Source organism: Vipera berus (genome assembly GCF_964194415.1).
Source record: "Vipera berus genome assembly, chromosome: 10".
NCBI lineage: Eukaryota > Metazoa > Chordata > Lepidosauria > Squamata > Viperidae > Vipera > Vipera berus.
The window spans coordinates 18,085,967-18,103,582 of NC_138213.1; the positions used below are offsets into that span (position 1 = coordinate 18,085,967).

Consider the following 17,616-nt stretch of genomic DNA (forward strand, 5'->3'; position numbering starts at 1 on the left):
TTTGCAGTATCCCCATGGTTATGTGATCAAAATTTGGACATGTGGCAACTAGCATGTATTTATGACCCGAAATCATGTGATCATCTTTTGTGACCTTCTGACAAGCAAAGTCAATGGGGAAGCCAGATTTACTTAACAACCATGTTACTAACTGAACAGCCACAGTGATTCACTTAACAATTGTCACAAGAAAGGTCATAAAATGGGGCAAATTCACTTAACAACTATCTCTCTTAACAACAGAGCTACCTGTACCTATTTCCCTACCCTTTGTAATTTGAAGAATTCTGGGTTCATCTGCATTCTTAGAAATTAAACGTGGTGGGTAACTGCACTACATTGCTTTTTGCAGAAGTGCGTCCATCTCTCCAGAAAAAAAAATCAAACTGGGGTGGAGGAAGAGAGGAGAACTGTGGCATGAGCCATCCAGATAAATTGTTACTTTCTACCTGGCTGTGACCCTTGTGGCAGCCATTTTGTGAATGGGTAAATTACCCTAGCAGACATTTTGTGGGTTCGTTCACATTTTCTCAAAATTCTAAATGAATCCTCCTCTCCAAAGAAGCTGCAGTCCCATATTTTGTACAAAGCTTCCAGATACAATGGTGAAGTGATTTTGCCACACACTGAACAAGTTAAAGATCTATTATCTTCATTAGCACAAGAGGATAAACTTAATTAATTTTCTAGGGCTTAGTGAAGGGGTCTCCAACTTTGTCAGCTTTAAGACTTGTGGACTTCAACTCCCAGAATTACCCAGCCGGAGTTAAAGTATTAACGTTGACAAGTTTGGAGACTCCTGGCCTAGTGTATTATGGAAACTCGGACCACTTAGTTCAATAGATTGGGTAAACCAAGACAATAGGTTAATTCATCAGCCATCATAGTGGTGAACCAAGCATGGTTGCAAACCCAGCCAACATGTTGGTAATTCTGTCCTCTTCTCCCAACCTTTTGCAGCATCAGAGATAATGCGTTTTCATCTGATGGGATTTGCTTGCTGGCCAATTCGTTCAACCAGTGCAGGAGACTCTCTGAAGTGAACATCAGGTAAGCAATGAAAGCTTGGAATAAGACAAATGTAGGTGGATCAAAGCCAATTGTCATGGAGAAACCTATCATCTCATCTCCTTTTTCTTACCCCATGAAGATTTCTTCTTTAGGGGTAGACACAAGTACCCTTTGGAAATTCTGCACCTAATCTGGTGGAGAGGGGAAAAAAAATATCTCCAAAGACGTTGCATGGGGAAACTATTCCTTAGAGGAAGCACCACAGTCAGGATAACCCATCCTTAATACAGGTGGTCCTTGACTTATCAACCACAATAGAGTCCAAAATTTCTGTTGCTAAGTAAAACGTTTGTTAAATGACTTTGGTCCCATTTTATGACTGTTGTTAAATGATTCACTGCAGTTGTTAAGTTAGTAACACGGTTGCTCAGTGACTCTGGTGTCCCCATTGTTCATCAGATAGCTGCAAAAGGTGAGCACATGACCTCAGGACACTGTACCCATTATAAATATGAGTCAGTGGCCAAGCATCTGAATTTTGATCACCTGACCATGGGGAGGCTACAATGGTTGAAAGTGTGAAAAAGGTCATAAGTCGCTTTTTCCAGTGCCATTGTAAGTTTGAACAGTCATTAAATGAACTGTTGTAGGTCGAGGACCACTAATACATTTTCTTGGGGTTTCAAGGGAAGGGGAGAAGGAGAGATGCAGACATCCAGAGAGAGGTTTATACATAGTAAAGAAATTTAATAAATGATAAAATGCTGCGAGACAGTGCTGCACAGAAATTTGCTGCATGCCCTTGTCTTTAGCCATAGAACATAAATCTAATGTAAATTATTGGAAAATCCAGTGTAAAATCCAGTGGTAAATTACATAAAGCCCAATAAAATAAATTATGTAAAATCCAGTAGTAAATTACATAAATTGCTATTATTCTTCTCATCTTTCCTATTACCTTCTACTATTTGTACCTTATGATTATATAACTTTCTTGTTTGTTGTTTGTACTATCGGTATATACATGGAGAGTTTATGCAGCTGAGACAAATTCCTTGTGTCTCCAATCACACTTGGCCAATAAAGAATATTGTATTGTATTGTGTTGTATTGTATTGCATTGCATTGCATTGCATTGTATTGTGCATTGGTCAAAGAGAGGGCAAAGCTCCCTTGCTTTTTGTAGGATGGACCATTGAACGCACCCCTTCATTTTTAAAGTCCCAGGTGTTTTGATTGAGAATGACTTGTTGTAGTGGAGAAGTCTGGTCTCTGAAAGTGAACATTTGTTCTTTGTTATGGTTCCAGATCAAGGAAAAATGCTTTTTTGCATTTTGTGGAAAGTCAAGCAAGTCACACACTGTTCTGCAGGTCTGTGATGGTTCAATCCAACCCTTTATGTTTTTATGATACTTTTGTTTTCTTCAAGAATATGGATAAATCTTGCATGCTTTGAAAACCCAGAAAAGAAACCAAATAGTTCAGGGGTCAGCCACCCTTTCATGTATGTGAGATTATAGAAAACAAACAGCCCCAAAAAATAAATGATCAAGCATAGCATTATGAAAAAAACATTTTGAACCTCAGGTAAGTATGATTAGCTCGCTCCTTCCTTCCTTCCTTCCTTCCTTCCTTCCTTCCTTCCTTCCTTCCTTCCTTCCTTCCTTCCTTCTTTCCTTCCTGTTCTATTTTTGTAAGAGCACACAAATTGAAGTCTCAGAGGTGAATGGCTTTTCTTGGGTGCCTTTGGAGAGCCCTTCCAAAATTGCTGCAAAAACACAATATGAAAAATATATCAAATATGCAGCAATTAATTAATTATTTCTACTTAATTAATTGATTGTATTTAATTCATTGGTTGTAGGCCACCTAGAGTCGACTCTTGATGAGATGGGCAGCACATAAATTTAACAAATAAATAAAATAATTGCATTCCATTTGAATTTGTGTTTTGTTCAAATGAATCAGATTTAGGTTTGGTCCCAGCTCTCCTGAGGGGTACATTAGAAGTCAGGCAAGAGACAAAGGCAGAACAAGGTTCACTACATTTTACAGCAATCCCTGGTTTGCCGAACAATGGTCAATAGTTAGTTTTATTTATTTTGTTAGTTGCGAAGTCGTGTCCGACCCATCGCGACCCTATGGACAATGTTCCTCCAGGCCTTCCTGTCCTCTACCATCTTCTGGAGTCCATCTAGGCTCACGCCTACTGGTTCAGTGACTCCATCCAGCCACCTCATTCTCTGTCGTCCCCTTCTTCTCTTGCCCTCAATCTTTCCCAGCATTAGGCTCTTCTCCAGTGAGTCCTTCCTTCTCATTAGGTGGCCAAAGTATTTGAGTTTTAGCTTCAGGATCTGGCCTTCTAAAGAGCAGTCAGGGTTGATCTCCTCTAGGACTGACCGGTTTGATCGCCTTGCAGTCCAAGGGACTCGCAGGAGTCTTCTCCAGCACCAGAGTTCAAAGGCTTCAATTCTTTGGCGCTCAGCCTTTCTTATGGTCCAGCTTTCACTGCCATACATTGCAACTGGGAAGACCATAGCCTTGACTATACACACTTTTGTTGACAGGGTGATGTCTCTGCTTTTTAGTGTGCTGTCTAGATTTGCCATGGCTTTCCTCCCTAGGAGCAAGCGTCTTTTAATTTCTTGGCTGCAGTCCCCATCTGCAGTGATCTTGGAGCCCAGGAAAATAAAATCTGTCACTACCTCCATTTCTTCCCCATCTATTTGCCAGGAATTGAGAGGGCCGGATGCCATGATCTTGGTTTTCTTAATGTTTAGTTTCAACCCAAGTTTTGCACTCTCCTTCTTCACCCGCAACAAGAGGCTCTTTAGTTCTTCTTCACTTTCTGCCATTAGAGTGGTATCATCTGCATATCTTAGGTTGTTGATGTTTCTTCCGGCAATCTTAATTCCAACTTTTGATTCATCTAGACCTGCCTTTCTCATGATGTGCTCTGCATATAAGTTAAATAGGCAGGGTGACAGTATACAGCCTTGCCGGACTCCTTTCCCAATTTTGAACCAATCAGTGGTTCCGTATCCAGTTCTCACTGTTGCTTCTTGGCCCGCATATAGATTTCTCAAGAGACAAATAAGATGGTCTGGTATGCCCATCTCTTTAAGGACTTGCCAGAGTTTGTTATGATCCACACAATCAAAGGCTTTAGCATAGTCAATGAAGCAGAAGTAGATGTTTTTCTGGAACTCTCTAGCTTTCTCCATGATCCAGCGTATGTTAGCAATTTGATCTCTAGTTCCTCTGCCTCTTCGAAATCCTGCCTGTACTTCTGGTAGTTCTCGATCCACATACTGCTGGAGTCTAGCTTGTAGAATTTTAAGCATAACTTTACTAGCATGAGAAATGAGAGCAATGGTGCGATAGTTTGAACATTCTTTGGCACTGCCTTTCTTTGGAATTGGAATGTAAACTGATCTTTTCCAATCCTGTGGCCACTGTTGAGTTTTCCAAATTTGCTGGCAAATTGAGTATAGCACTTTTACTGCATCGTCTTTTAAGATTTTGAATAGCTCAGCTGGAATACTGTCACCTCCACTAGCTTTGTTGTTGCTCAGCTTTTCTAAGGCCCACTTCACTTCACATTCTAGGATGTCTGGCTCGAGGTCAGTGACCACTTCATTGTGATTATCAGGGATGTTAAGCTCATTCTTGTATAGTTCTTCTGTGTAATTTTGCCACCTCTTCTTAATCTCTTCTGCTTCTGTTAGGTCCCTGCCATTTTGGTCCTTTATCATGCCCATTTTTGCATGAAACGTTCCTTTCATCTCTCCAATTTTCTTGAAAAGATCTCTGGTCCTCCCTATTCTATTGTTTTCTTCTATTTCTTTGCATTGTTCATTTAAGAAGGCATTCTTATCTCTTCTAGCTATTCTTTGGAATTCTGCATTTAATTGGGCATATCTTTCTTTTTCTCCCTTGCCTTTCGCTTCCCTCCTTTCCTCAGCTATTTGCAAAGCTTCCTCAGACAGCCATTTTGCTTTCTTGCATTTCTTTTTCTTTGGGATGGTTTTGGTTGCTACCTGTTGTACAATGTTGCGAACCTCTGTCCATAGTTCTTCAGGCACTCTGTCTATCAGATCTAATTCCTTAAATCTATTTGTCACCTCTACTGTATATTGAACAGGGATATGATTTAATTCATACCTGACTGGCCTAGCGCTTTTCCCTACTTTCTTTAATTTAAGCCTAAACTTTGCAACAAGAAGCTCATGGTCTGAGCCACAGTCAGCTCCTGGTCTTGTTTTTACTGACTGTATAGAGCTTCTCCATCTTTGGCTGCAGAGCATATAGTCAATCTGATTTCTGTGTTGACCGTCTGGTGATGTCCATGTGTAAAGCCGTCTCTTGGGTTGTTGGAAAAGAGTGTTTGCTATGACCATCGTATTCTCTTGACAAAATTCTATCAGCCTGTGCCCTGCTTCATTTTGTACTCCAAGGCCAAACTTGCCTGTTATTCCAGTAATCTTTTGGCTTCCTACTTTAGCATTCCAATCCCCCATGATGATAAGGACATCATTTTTGGGTGTTAGTTCTATAAGGTGCTGTAGGGCTTCATAGAACCGGTCAATTTCATCCTCTTCAGCACCGGTGGTTGGGGCATAGACTTGGACTACTGTGATATTGAATGGTTTGCCTTGGATTCGAACTGAGATCATTCTGTCATTTTGAGGATTGTATCCCAGTATTGCTTTTCCTATTTTTTTATTGACTATGAAGGCTACTCCATTTCTTCTGAGGGATTTGTTCTGAACCAGCCCTCTTCTCGCAACCCCTAATTAAAAGAAGAGTCTGGAAAGCGTTCAAGGCTAAAAGGCTTCTGCCAAGATTTAATTACGCAGTTAACAAAAACACAAGAGCTTGTCTTCTCAAGCGGAAAAGTTGCTTTCAGCAACCAGCCCCTCCCCAAACACTTCTTTTATAGAGAGCTCAGGGCGTGGTCTCCCTGTGCCTCCTCCCGAGGAGTCCCATAGTCTTTCTTTGTTTGTCCCTGCTCGTCTGCCTCCTGCGTCGGGCGTCCTTGAACAGGGCCAGCTGTGGGTCATCATCCTCCGCACTCTCGGGCTCACACAGCTGAGAAGAGGTCCCCGGCTGAGGACTCTGCAAAGCCTCCAAATCATCATCAGCCGGTTCGTTTCCCTCCTCCCCCACATCTGAGTCCTCCGATACATCGGACCCGGCTGTCGGACCCACAGGCTGGCCCTGAGTCACAACAGGATTCTTGCCCGCAGTAGTATACCTGATGGTCATCTGAATTAAATTCACCCATTCCTGTCCATTTTAGTTCGCTGATACCTAAGATGTCAATGTTTAGTCTTGTCATCTCTTGTTTGACCACGTCCAGCTTTCCTTGATTCATGGATCTTACATTCCAGGTTCCTATGGAGAAAAAATCTTTACAGCATTGGACTTTCCTTTCACCACCAGACATATCCACAGCTGAGCGTCCTTTCGGCTTTGGCCCAGTCGCTTCATTCTTTCTGGCACTACTAGTACTAGCCCTCTGCTCTTCCCCAGTAGCATATTGGACGCCTTCCGACCTGAGGGGCTCATCTTCCAGCGTCATATCGTTTTGCCTTTTGGTACTGTCCATAGGGTTTTCATGGCAAAGATACTGGAGTGGTTTGCCATTTCCTTCTCCAGTGGATCACGTTTTGTCAGAACTCTCTGCTATGACCTTTCCGTCTTGGGTGGCCCTGCACGGCATAGCTCATAGCTTCATTGAATTACGCAAGCCCCTTCGCCACGACAAGGCAGTAATCCATGAAGGGGATTATTTAGAATAACAGAATTGGAAGGGACCCTGTAGGTCATCTAATTCAACCCCCTACTCAAGCAGGAGACCCTATACCATTTCTGTCTTCTTAAAAACCTCCAATATTGGAGCACTCATAACTTCTGAAGGCAAGCTGTTTCCTTGGTTGATTGTTCTCACTGTCAAAAAAATTTCTTCTTATTTCTAGGTTAAATTTCTCCTTGATCAGTTTCCATCCACTGTTCCTTGTCTAGCCTTCGTGTGCTTTGGAAATACACATTTCCAAACGTGTTACATTTGTTCCCTTTTCTTCCTGAGCTAACTAGCCAGTTTTCAGACAAATGCATCATTCTAATATCACTTTCCATATTTAAAAGAGGACTTGCTTCTAACTTTCACCTTGAACTGTCTTCAAATAGGTTCATCAACTGTGACATTGACCAGGCTGATCTCAGAGCGCTGGGTGCCGTGTTTGAAAACTGTGACCATCTTGCAGAGCTGGAGTAAGAGAGAAGTATTAATACAGTTGCTTCCCCCCCACACACACACTCCCAGTTTCAGAAATTTAATTAAATTTGTGGGCATGGGATCTGGAGGAATTCGGGGAGTTGAAGTCCACTGATCTTAAAGTGTCCAAGGTTGAGAGACCTTGATGTAGAGATTGAGATGCCGAACTGGGTCTAAGGCGGTTTCCACCAACCATGGAGTTTATCGGGGTTGTGATTGTGAGTTTAAAATAATGGAGGAGACCAGAACTGCTGCCTTGAACATTCAGAGTGAAGAGGAGATATCAGTGAATTTGTATGATTGTAAACCTAAACAAATAGATTATTACACTTCTGGACAGGTTACAAATTAATTAAAATAGATGATGGATTAAACAGAAAATGAATAAAGCCAGCCTGAAAAGCAATAGAGAAGGAAAAATGAAACTCAACCAACACAATAACTACAGGTAATCCTTGACATACGACCGGTTACTTAGCAACTGTTCAAAATTATGACAGACCCCCAAAAACTACTTGCAACCTGGATTCAAAGTTATGACATTTGCCTTCCTCCCATACAGTCTAACGACCACATGTGAATACTCAGCAATAGGCCTACATATATGGCAGCTTAGAATCACAGAGTTGGAAGAGGCCTTGGAGGTCATCTAGTCCAACTCCCTGCTCAAAGCATCTCAGACTATGTCCTGCAGTCATGTCACTGTAATTTATGACCTTTTGGCTGGAAACAAACATTTACTCCTGGTTTCCCATAGTGAGCAATGGTTCACTGCCAGAAAAAAGGTTGTAAAATTGAGTCTGATCATGTGGCAAACCCGCTTTCATGACTTATCCCTGTAATTTCCAGGCATAGTTATGGTAGCAACTCAAAGATTACCTGTACTGCTGAAAAATCACAATTTCATACAGCAGGAAAGTGCTAAAAGCATTAACAGATTAACAGAATAGCACAGTTGGAGGGGACCTTGGAGGTCTTCTATTCCAACCCCCTGCTTGAGCAGGAGACCCTCTACCATTTCAGACAACTAGTTGTCCAATCTCTTCTTGAAAGCCTCCAGTGATGGAGCACCCACAACTTCTGGTGGCAAGCAGTTCCACTGACTGATTGTTCTAACTGTCAGGAAAGTTGCCCTTTTTTTCTAGGTTTGTTTTCTCCTTGATTAGTTTCCATCCATTGCATTAAAATAGTTGTTAAAGATATCTTCAGAAAATAAAATTACTAATTATTAGTTAATCAGGTGGCAACTGGGAAACTAAGCACAAAAAGGCTCAAAGCTTGGATAGTTGTAGAGACCAGTATTGTAGAGTAAACTGGCAGTCCAGCCCTATGATTCCATGTTATGCTATTATGATTTAATATCATGGAAGAGAACATGACCTAACAACTTCCATCTTGTTGCAAAAGAACCCACCAGGGGCACATCTCTCATTCAACTTTAAATTTAATCATTTAAAAGATTGCTCTGAAGTCATCAAGAGTGGAGTCTAACTTTGAGAGGCCCATACAACTTCCAACGTGGTTAAGCTCTTTTTTAAAAAAAAACAATTTCTGGACTAATAAGGACATTTTATACCTATTCTGAAAGCTTACCGGGTTTTTTTATTCCTTTGTCAGTCTATCTGGGAACAATCTTGACAATGAAGCACTGAGGTGTCTTTTCAGACATTTGCCCAAGACCCAGAATTCGTGCTTATTGAAGTAAGTGGATTCAGTGTGAGAAGCAGAGGGGAAATTATGGGGTTCTGGGGGAATGTGACCCCCCCGATTGCAACTTTATCTGTTGAACCTCAACCTGCTGACCTTCTAACCATCACCACCACCACCAAGTCCTTCCTAGATGATGAATGGTTATATTAGGAGAAATATCTATGGAGATTCTTAATCATCCCGGTCATGCTTGTCCCAAAAATGCTTTTTCCCAAAAGTCACCTGGACTCTCTTGGATTTTTTTTTCTCATCAGAGGCATCTCTTCTCAGACAAGAGGCAAAAGTTTTCAAAGCAAAGCCAAGAAATTCTAGTTGCCTTTCTGGAAAAAGCATCTTTGGATTATATTAAAGGTAAAGGTTCCCCCGCACATGCGTGCTAGTCATTTCCAACTCTAGGGGCCGGTGCTCATCTCCATTTCAAAGCCGAAGAGCCAGCGCTTGTCCAAGGATGTCTCCGTGGTCATGTGGCCGGCATGACTAGACGCCAAAGGCGCACGGAATGCTGTTACCTTCCCACCGTAGTGGTCCCTATTTTTCTACTTGCATTTTTACGTGCTTTCGAACTGCTAGGTTGGCAGAAGCTGGGACAAGTAACAGGCGCTCACTCTGTTATGCGGCACTCGGGATTCGACCCGCCAAACTGCCGACCTTCTGATTGACAAGCTCAGCGTCCTAACCCACTAAGCCACCGCTCAGTGCAAAAGTTGCATCTTATTTTTAGATTTGATTGGTGCCAGTTTTTTTATTTTAGTGTTACTCTGCATTCTTTCTTATATATGTAGATATCAGTGGTGGGATTCAAATATGTGAACAACCGGTTCTCTGCGTGGATGCCACTTCTGGAAGTCTGTTCTGGGCCTGGGCAACAAAAAATTAGCTACCGGTTCTGCCGAAGTGGTGCAAACCGGCTGAATCCCACCACTGGTACATATATAATACATTTATGCGTATAAGAAACTTCTGTTTCTTATACATCCATGTACATGTACAAGAAGTTCATAAAAAACCAAAACATCGGTCTATACCATTTCAGACAAATGGTTGTCCGACCTCTTTTTGAAAACCTCCGGTACCCACAACTTCTGGAGGCAAGCTGTCCCACTGATTTATTGTTCTCACTGTCAGGAAATTCCTCCTTGCTTTTAGGTTGGATCTGTCTTTGATAAATTTCCATCTGTTGCTTCTTGTTCTACCTTCAAATACTTTGGAGGATAGTCATGCTAAAGATAAGTGTAGCCTCCCTTAATATGGAATACAATTGACCTAGATATTGAGATATAAAGGAAACTGGGAAGTTATCAGTAGTTTGATAAATTTGAATGAAAGAGGCCATTACCATTATTTGGAAGAAAACAATGAAGAGAGAGCCCTGGTGGCACAGAATGCAGAATGCTAATTCTGCCCACTGCCAGCAGTTCGATCCTCACTGGCTCACAGTTGACTCAGTCTTTCATCCTTCCGAGGTCGGTAAAACGAAGACCCAGATTGTTGGAGGCAAAAGGCTGACTCTGTAAACGGCTTAGAGAGGTCTGTAAAGCACTATAAAGCGGTATATAAGTCTAAGTGCTATTTCTATTGCTATTAATTTTCAAAGGAAAAATAAATAATTCATTAATTGTCATTTCTGGTATAGATTCAATCATAATAGAATCTAGCAGGATTCTAGTAATATTTTAACAACATAGGAAATATATATATATAGTTTTTAATAAAATCATGTAGCATATGTTTGGACCTTTAAAAGGTAAACAGAAATAATTTGGCAATTGTCATTTTCTTCGTAGAATCAACCGCAATAGAATCTCTCAAGATGGGGTTCTCCTGCTTGTTAATTTCCTTGCCACAATGGATGATGTGGTTGAAGTTCATGCAAGGTGCAACCATTTGTATTAATTTAGTTTCCTTTAAGGTTAGAAATGAAGTTTTCAGAGAAGAAAGGTAGAGTGGCTGGATGTTCAAAAGGGTTTGAAGTAGGCAGAGAATATTTAAAAAGAGACTGGAAGTTAACCTGCCCTATTGCAGAAGGCATCAAAAGGAGAATGGACAGAAAAGGTGATGGAAATAGATTAGCTTTGTTGAGAATTCAGTTCAGGCTCTCAGTTGGATCCTGTTGGACTATTTGAGTCGGTTCAGAAAATCGGTTCAATTCTGTGCTTCCCTTTGAAGCAAAAAAAGTTGAGATGGGCAGCGTATAAATTTAATAAATAAATATCTCTCCAAATCCTTGTATCACTTTTGAAGCATGGATCTTGATGGTTCCAACTAAACTGTCTATCAGATTCAACCCATTAATTTGATCTATCTATCTATCTATCTATCTATCTATCTATCTATCTATCTATCTATCTATCTATCTATCTATCTACACACACACACACACACACACACACACGGATGGATGGATAGATAGATAGATAGATGGATAGATAGATAGATAGATAGATAGATAGATAGATAGATAGATAGATAGATAGATAGATAGATAGATAGATAGATAGATAGATAGATTTGAAGAATGTAATGGGGTTGACAAAATATAAATAAAAGATAGCGGCTATAACTCTGCAGTGAAAGCCCCATCCCTTTTTAATGTAGATCATATATACCAAGGCTGTCCAAACTTGGCAACTTTAAGACCTGTGGACTTCAACCCCCAGAATTTTAAGTCCACAGGTCTTAAAATTGCCAAGATTGGACACGACTGATGCGTGGTTTAATTGTGTGATTGTAGCTGCCATTTTGAAGTTTTTGAGCTTCCTTGTGGAGATCCTTGAAAGAAAGATTACAGAAAGGGCCAAAATCCTACTTAGTTCTACTTACAGTATCTATCTTCTGAAGCATTCGAGTTCAGAACAAACTCTCTTTTTTGTCTCCTGATAATTTGAATGTTTGCAGATTCTGTTTTATGTGTTGGAAAGTGGAGCCCTGCCATGGCTTTTCATGGTATTCTTTAAGTTCTAGGGATAGTAATCTAAAAGAAATTGGGGATATTGGAATAGAAAATATTTTTAAGGTTTGGGTAGAATAAGCAGTCATTTCAAGAGAGGTTTGTTCTATCTGTGCTTGTCTATTTTCTTCTTCCTTCGCCAGTTTGTGCCCTGAAAAAATGCTACTTGTCACATTCAAGAAAGAAGCTAAACCTCAAAAGATCCTGAGGTAAGTGAAATATTATTTAAATTCTTCTTTTAGCAATTTAGGGTATGTTGTAGACTATTCCTAGAGTCTCAGTGCTCAAACCTATGAGAATTGCTAAGCTTCACTATGAAATCGCCTCATTCATCCATATTTGAAAGGAATATACAGATCATTCCTAATAGAATATTTTTTAAAGGCAGTATCCCCTACAATACTCTTTTGTTGCAAATTTCTCTATTTTAAATACCCTTTAAAATGTAAATGAACTTAGTGCAAAATGGTTTTTCTTTGTGTGTGTGTGTGTGTGTGTGTGTGTGTGTGTATGTTCGTTACAACTATCCTCAGATGGCTTTCTTTTTTTCAGTCTAAAGGAATGCGACCTCCAAGCAGAGCATCTGGTGCAACTGTTGAGTGGGCTGGAAGAATGCCTTGGCCTGAGTGATTTCACGTGAGTTCGTGCACCATTTCATAACATTCTTCCATCTAATGATTTGGTTAGGAGCCATCGAATCAGAATTTCTCACCAGCTTGTTGTATTTGTTCTTAGATCAATTAACAATGGCCTGACACTCAGCAGCGCCAAAACCCTCCTTAGGGCCTTTAGGAGACCAAGTGGTGTGCAAAAAATAAGGTAAGAAGGTATATAATCGGGGAATCAGAAAGCGCAAAGAAATTCTGCTTGGTTCCTTGTCCTACTGTTACTTCCAGCTCTGTGGAACTTTCAGAAGAGAATATAGGTAGTCCAGGATTGAATTATGGCGTTTTAGATGTTCGCCTGAGCGGGGCTGGTGGTTTTCAGGTATTTCATTAGCCAATTAGGTGATAGCATAGAGTTCACCTCTGCGTGAACAGATGTGGTGGCTCAGGGGCTTAATGATCCTGGAGATGGTCTCAGCTCTGGCAGTTTGAGCCCAAGGACTGCGCATCAAGGGTGAGCTCCCGTCACTAGCCTCTGCTTCTGTCCATTTAAAAGTTAGAAATCTTCTTCTGTGAGAGTAGATAGATAGATGCCACTTCAGTGGGGGGGATGAGTTGGTGCTCTCTGCAGGCAGTCAGATTCTTGATGGACCCTGACCCTTCCCGGTTGTGGTGCCTGTTTGTGAGTCAGCTGCGGGAAGGGAGAGGGGCCTTGGGAAGTGCTGCTCGTGTGCCGCTCTGGTGCGAAGCCAGCTTTCTCTCCTGTGACGCACCTTGGGAAGTGTGCAAGCGTGTCCTCTAACAGGGCTGGTATCTTGGCAAGCCAAACTACTACCCTGCAATAGCATTGTGGTCTACTGGCTACTGTAAGAATGCCATATGCTAATTATATCCTTATGTGAATGTGATCTAGGATTCTTTTATGATGAAGGGGAAAACCACGAGGAACCTTCTGAGTGAAAATAGGCTTCTCTCAGCTCTTCTGCTTTGTCTTCTAGCATAGAAGAACCATGGGTGGCCAGTGAAAGCTTTCTTGCCCTCCTGAGCCTGGCTGCTGAAGTCCAGGGAGAAGTGATCACCATCAAGTAATCAGATCCTCCATCTCTACTGTTGACTGACTATCTGTAGGATAGGGTCCTATTCAGGGCATGTGTTGGATTGCAGTTGGGGATATAATGGCTTTTGAGTTGACTGGATCCCTTCCTTCCTTCCTTCCTTCCTTCCTTCCTTCCTTCCTTCCTTCCTTCCTTCCTTCCTTCCTTCCTTCCTTCCTTCCTTCCTTCCTTCCTTCCTTCCTCCCTCTCTCCCTTCCTTCCTTCCTTCCTTCCCTCCCTCCCTCCCTCCCTCCCTCCCCTCCCTCCCTCCCTCCCTCCCTCCCTCCCCTCCCTCCCTCCCTCCCTTCCCTCCCTCCCTCCCTCTCTTCCTTCCTTCCTCCCTCCCTCCCTCCCTCCCTTCCTTCCCTCCCTCCCTCCCTCCCTCCCTCCCTTCCTTCCTTCCTTTCTTCCACCCACCATCCATCTTGACAAATAACTGTCAGTGTTGATGAACTTCTCAGTCATTCAGGTAAAATTGTCTGCAAGTTGAGTCATGACAACTAGGCTTATTTTCTTGTTGATTTGAGATGTTTCGCTGTTTGTCGAAGCAGCTTCATCATTGGTTGAGCAATGAAATAAGTCAAACCACCACCACCACCACCAACAACAAAAACAACAAAAAGTCCAGTTGCCATGACTCAACTTTCAACAGTTTTATTTCCACACACTTTAAAGAAGAAACCCCTGCGGATTGGTGTGCAAGGAGGCGGTACATTCCAACAGCTGTTTTTCTAACTAACTTGCTGTGACAGATGAAGCCAACTAGATGAAATGTCTCAACTAACATGAAAATAGCCAACACAGCCAGGAGATGCGACTCTTTATACACCCAGAACCCCAGACTCAGGCCCAGAAGTAGTTCTTGAGGGCCTTATGACAAACAAAGTAAGACCAGTTGCCACGACTCAACTTTCAGACAACTCTCAATGACAAACAGTTTTAAAATAATTAAAAACAATTCCAATCACAAATCACAGCGGCTGAGAAAAAATAATCACAATCGACGGTCTCTAGTACAAAGAACCCAAGATCCAGGCACAGAAGTAAGTCTTGAGGGCCTTGTGAAAGTCAAGCAGGATTGTGGTCCTTCTAATTTCCACAGGGAGAATGTTCTATAAAGTGGGCATCATGGCAAAATAGGCTCACCCTCTGGGCCCCACTAACTGGCATTCTGTGGCTGATACGACTCGGAGTTGTATTGTTTAAGAAGGGACGCGGTGGCTCAGTGGGTTAGGACGCTGAGCTTGTCGATCAGAAGGTCGGCAGTTTGGTGGGTCGAATCCCGAGTGCCGCGTAACAGAGTGAGCGCCTGTTACCCATCCCAGCTTCTGCCAACCTAGCAGTTCGAAAGCACGTAAAAATGCAAGTAGAAAAATAGGGACCACTACAGTGGGAAGGTAACAGCGTTCCGTGCGCCTTTGGCGTCTAGTCATGCCGGCCACATGACCACGGAGACGTCCTCGGACAAGCGCTGGCTCTTCGGCTTTGAAACGGAGATGAGCACCGGCCCCTAGAGTCGGAAACGACTAGCACCCATGTGCGGGGGAACCTTTACCTTTACCTTTACCTGTATTGTTTAAACAGAATTGGCTGGTCTACAAATGCACTAGTGGCCCTGGGGTTCTCGGGAGATGCCAGAGAAATGTAACACAAGATTTAGACAAAGAGTCCATGGGAAATACACTCCAAGTAGTGCATTGCTGGATTAAATAAGTAGAACGCACTTTTTGGTAGTGGGCTAAGAACAGACTTAAATCTTTCAGCCAGTCTACATTTTTTTCTTGTTTTTTCACTTTTCAAAAGGAAAGCTGGTTTTCTCTTCATGTTGGAACAGGAATTTTCTCCTCAGGTGGGGAAAGGACAGCGTGTGGTCAACAGGTAAGTAAGTCCTCTTGCTGGTATCGCCACCATGTATTTTATGAATGTGTGGGAGATTCTGCTAGTATGATACAAAAAAGATGCTGAGACCCTAGAAAGGGTGCAGAGAAGAGCAACAAAGATGATAAAAGGTCTGGAGGCTAAATCGTATGAAGAATGGTTGAGGGAATGGTGTGTCTAGCCCAGGGGTAGACAACCTTGGCTCTTTTATGACTCGTGGACTTCAACTCCCAGAATTCCTGAGCCAGCCATGCTGAGGGGAAAGGGAGAGGTTGCCATGCTGGGCCATGCTGGCTCAGGAATTCTGGGAGTTGAAGTCCATGTGTCATAAAAGAGCCAAGGTTGCCTACCCCTGGCCTAGGCCACTTTATGACTCGTGGACTTCAACTCCCAGAATTCCTGAGCCAGCCATGCTGAGGGGAAAGGGAGAGGTTTCCATGCTGAGCCATGCTGGCTCAGGAATTCTGGGAGTTGAAGTCCACGAGTCAGAAAAGAGCCAAGGTTGCCTACCCCTGGTCTAGCCTATTGAAGAAAAAGATTAGGGGTACATGATAAGTGTCTTCCAGTACTTGAGGGGCTCTCACAGAGAAGGAGGGTTTGATCTAGTCCCCAAAGCGCCTGAGGGCAGGACAAGAAGCAATGGGTGGAAGCTCATTAGAGAGAGATCCAACTTAGAAGTAAGGAATCTCCTGACAATTAATTAACCGAATAGCTTGTCTTCTGGAGTTGTGGGTGCTCCATCAACTGGAAGTTTTCAAAAATAGGATGGATAACCATTTCACCGGGATGGTATAAAGTCTCCTGCTTTAAGCAGAGGGGCTGGACTACAAGACCTCTGGGGTCCTTTCCAGCCTTATGATTCTATTTCCTATGCTCTAATTTATTTCTTACCGTTTGCCTGCACAGAAAATCTCAAATGAAAGGAGAACACAAGGCTCGAGTGACTGTCTAACCAATGAGGAGTTTAGACATAACAATATTTCTATTTCATTTTCCTTCAGGAGGCTGAAGGCAACACTTTGGGTCTTCTCTGGTTTTATCCTTGCTGTAAACATCCCTGGTCATATTGGCTGGACAAACAGAAATAAGGCTTCCAAAGTCACCTAGAGAATTCTCATGGCCGAGAGTAGATTTGAACATAGGTCTCTCTAGTAGTATCAGCAAACCTTTGACCACTCTACCTCACTGTGGGTGGGTTTCACACATCAGGCTCTGCCAAAATCAAACAAACCTCAGACAAACCACTATGAACCTTTTTAAGCAGCATAGGTAACGTCCTAGCAAATAACATGTATACAACCTTCTAGTTGGATGGTTTTGACTATAATCGGTTCGGGGTTTAGCATATTATGTGAACCTTACCTATTTGGTTAACCTATAGATCAGTATATTATATAAATCCTGAAAATGAGTTCACTTAGTAACCAGATTATACATAGTTATAAGAACTCATTTACATGATTTAGCATATGAATTCAATCAAAGCTATCGAAAGTAATGTTCTATGCAGTCCCCCTATGAATATCCTCCTTATTCTTATTTCAGAATATTTTTAGAAAATTATCTGAGGTTGAAACAAAGTGGGTGTACGAGTAAATCAGAAATAAGGGTTGGGGGTACAGATATAAGGATGTGATTAAAAGAATCTAGGATTCATAAACCAACAACAAAGTGATGATTGAATGCTAAAATCAGTCCAGGAAGTGAGCCCTGAGCGCCTGGGTCACATTAAGCCAGAAACAAATGACATTTTGACTTAATATTAGATGCATTGATTCCTCATTTGATTAATTGATCAAAGTGGTTTGGCTGTTCCAGGACTTCTCACATATTGTTTCCTGATGCTGAAGGACCTACCTCATTTGATGCTTTGGTGCATTTTCCAGCCCTGCAGAAACTTTGGTAGGTCCAATCTAAACCAAGGCGTGGGCTTGGCTTGGCTTGGCTTGGCTTGGCTGCCTATCTTTGTTGTCTTTGTTGGGTTCTTGACATCTATGGTTTTGTTTCCCTTCCTCTTGGTTGTGAGAGTCTTCATCTGCATTTCCAAAGATTTGCTTATGCCATTCTTCTAACTTTGTTCTTAATTCTGCT

General features: G+C 42.1%; 2 protein-coding genes across 2 annotated transcripts in view; one reads left to right on the forward strand and one right to left on the reverse strand.

The window, feature by feature from the left end:
* LOC308672629 (protein NLRC5-like) overlaps nucleotides 1-8,996 on the forward strand; it is a gene marked incomplete at its 3' end in the record, with an annotated part of 43,138 nt that extends 34,142 nt beyond the window's left edge. The window contains exons 20-23 of the mRNA XM_081335676.1: nucleotides 961-1,050; nucleotides 2,320-2,382; nucleotides 7,204-7,287; nucleotides 8,909-8,996. Of these exons, the coding sequence (XP_081191802.1) occupies nucleotides 961-1,050; nucleotides 2,320-2,382; nucleotides 7,204-7,287; nucleotides 8,909-8,996 (325 nt within the window). The remainder of the gene's footprint in view (nucleotides 1-960; nucleotides 1,051-2,319; nucleotides 2,383-7,203; nucleotides 7,288-8,908) is intronic.
* Nucleotides 1-17,616, reverse strand: part of PLLP (plasmolipin) — a 286,192-nt gene that overhangs the window by 80,916 nt on the left and 187,660 nt on the right. The window lies entirely within an intron of this gene.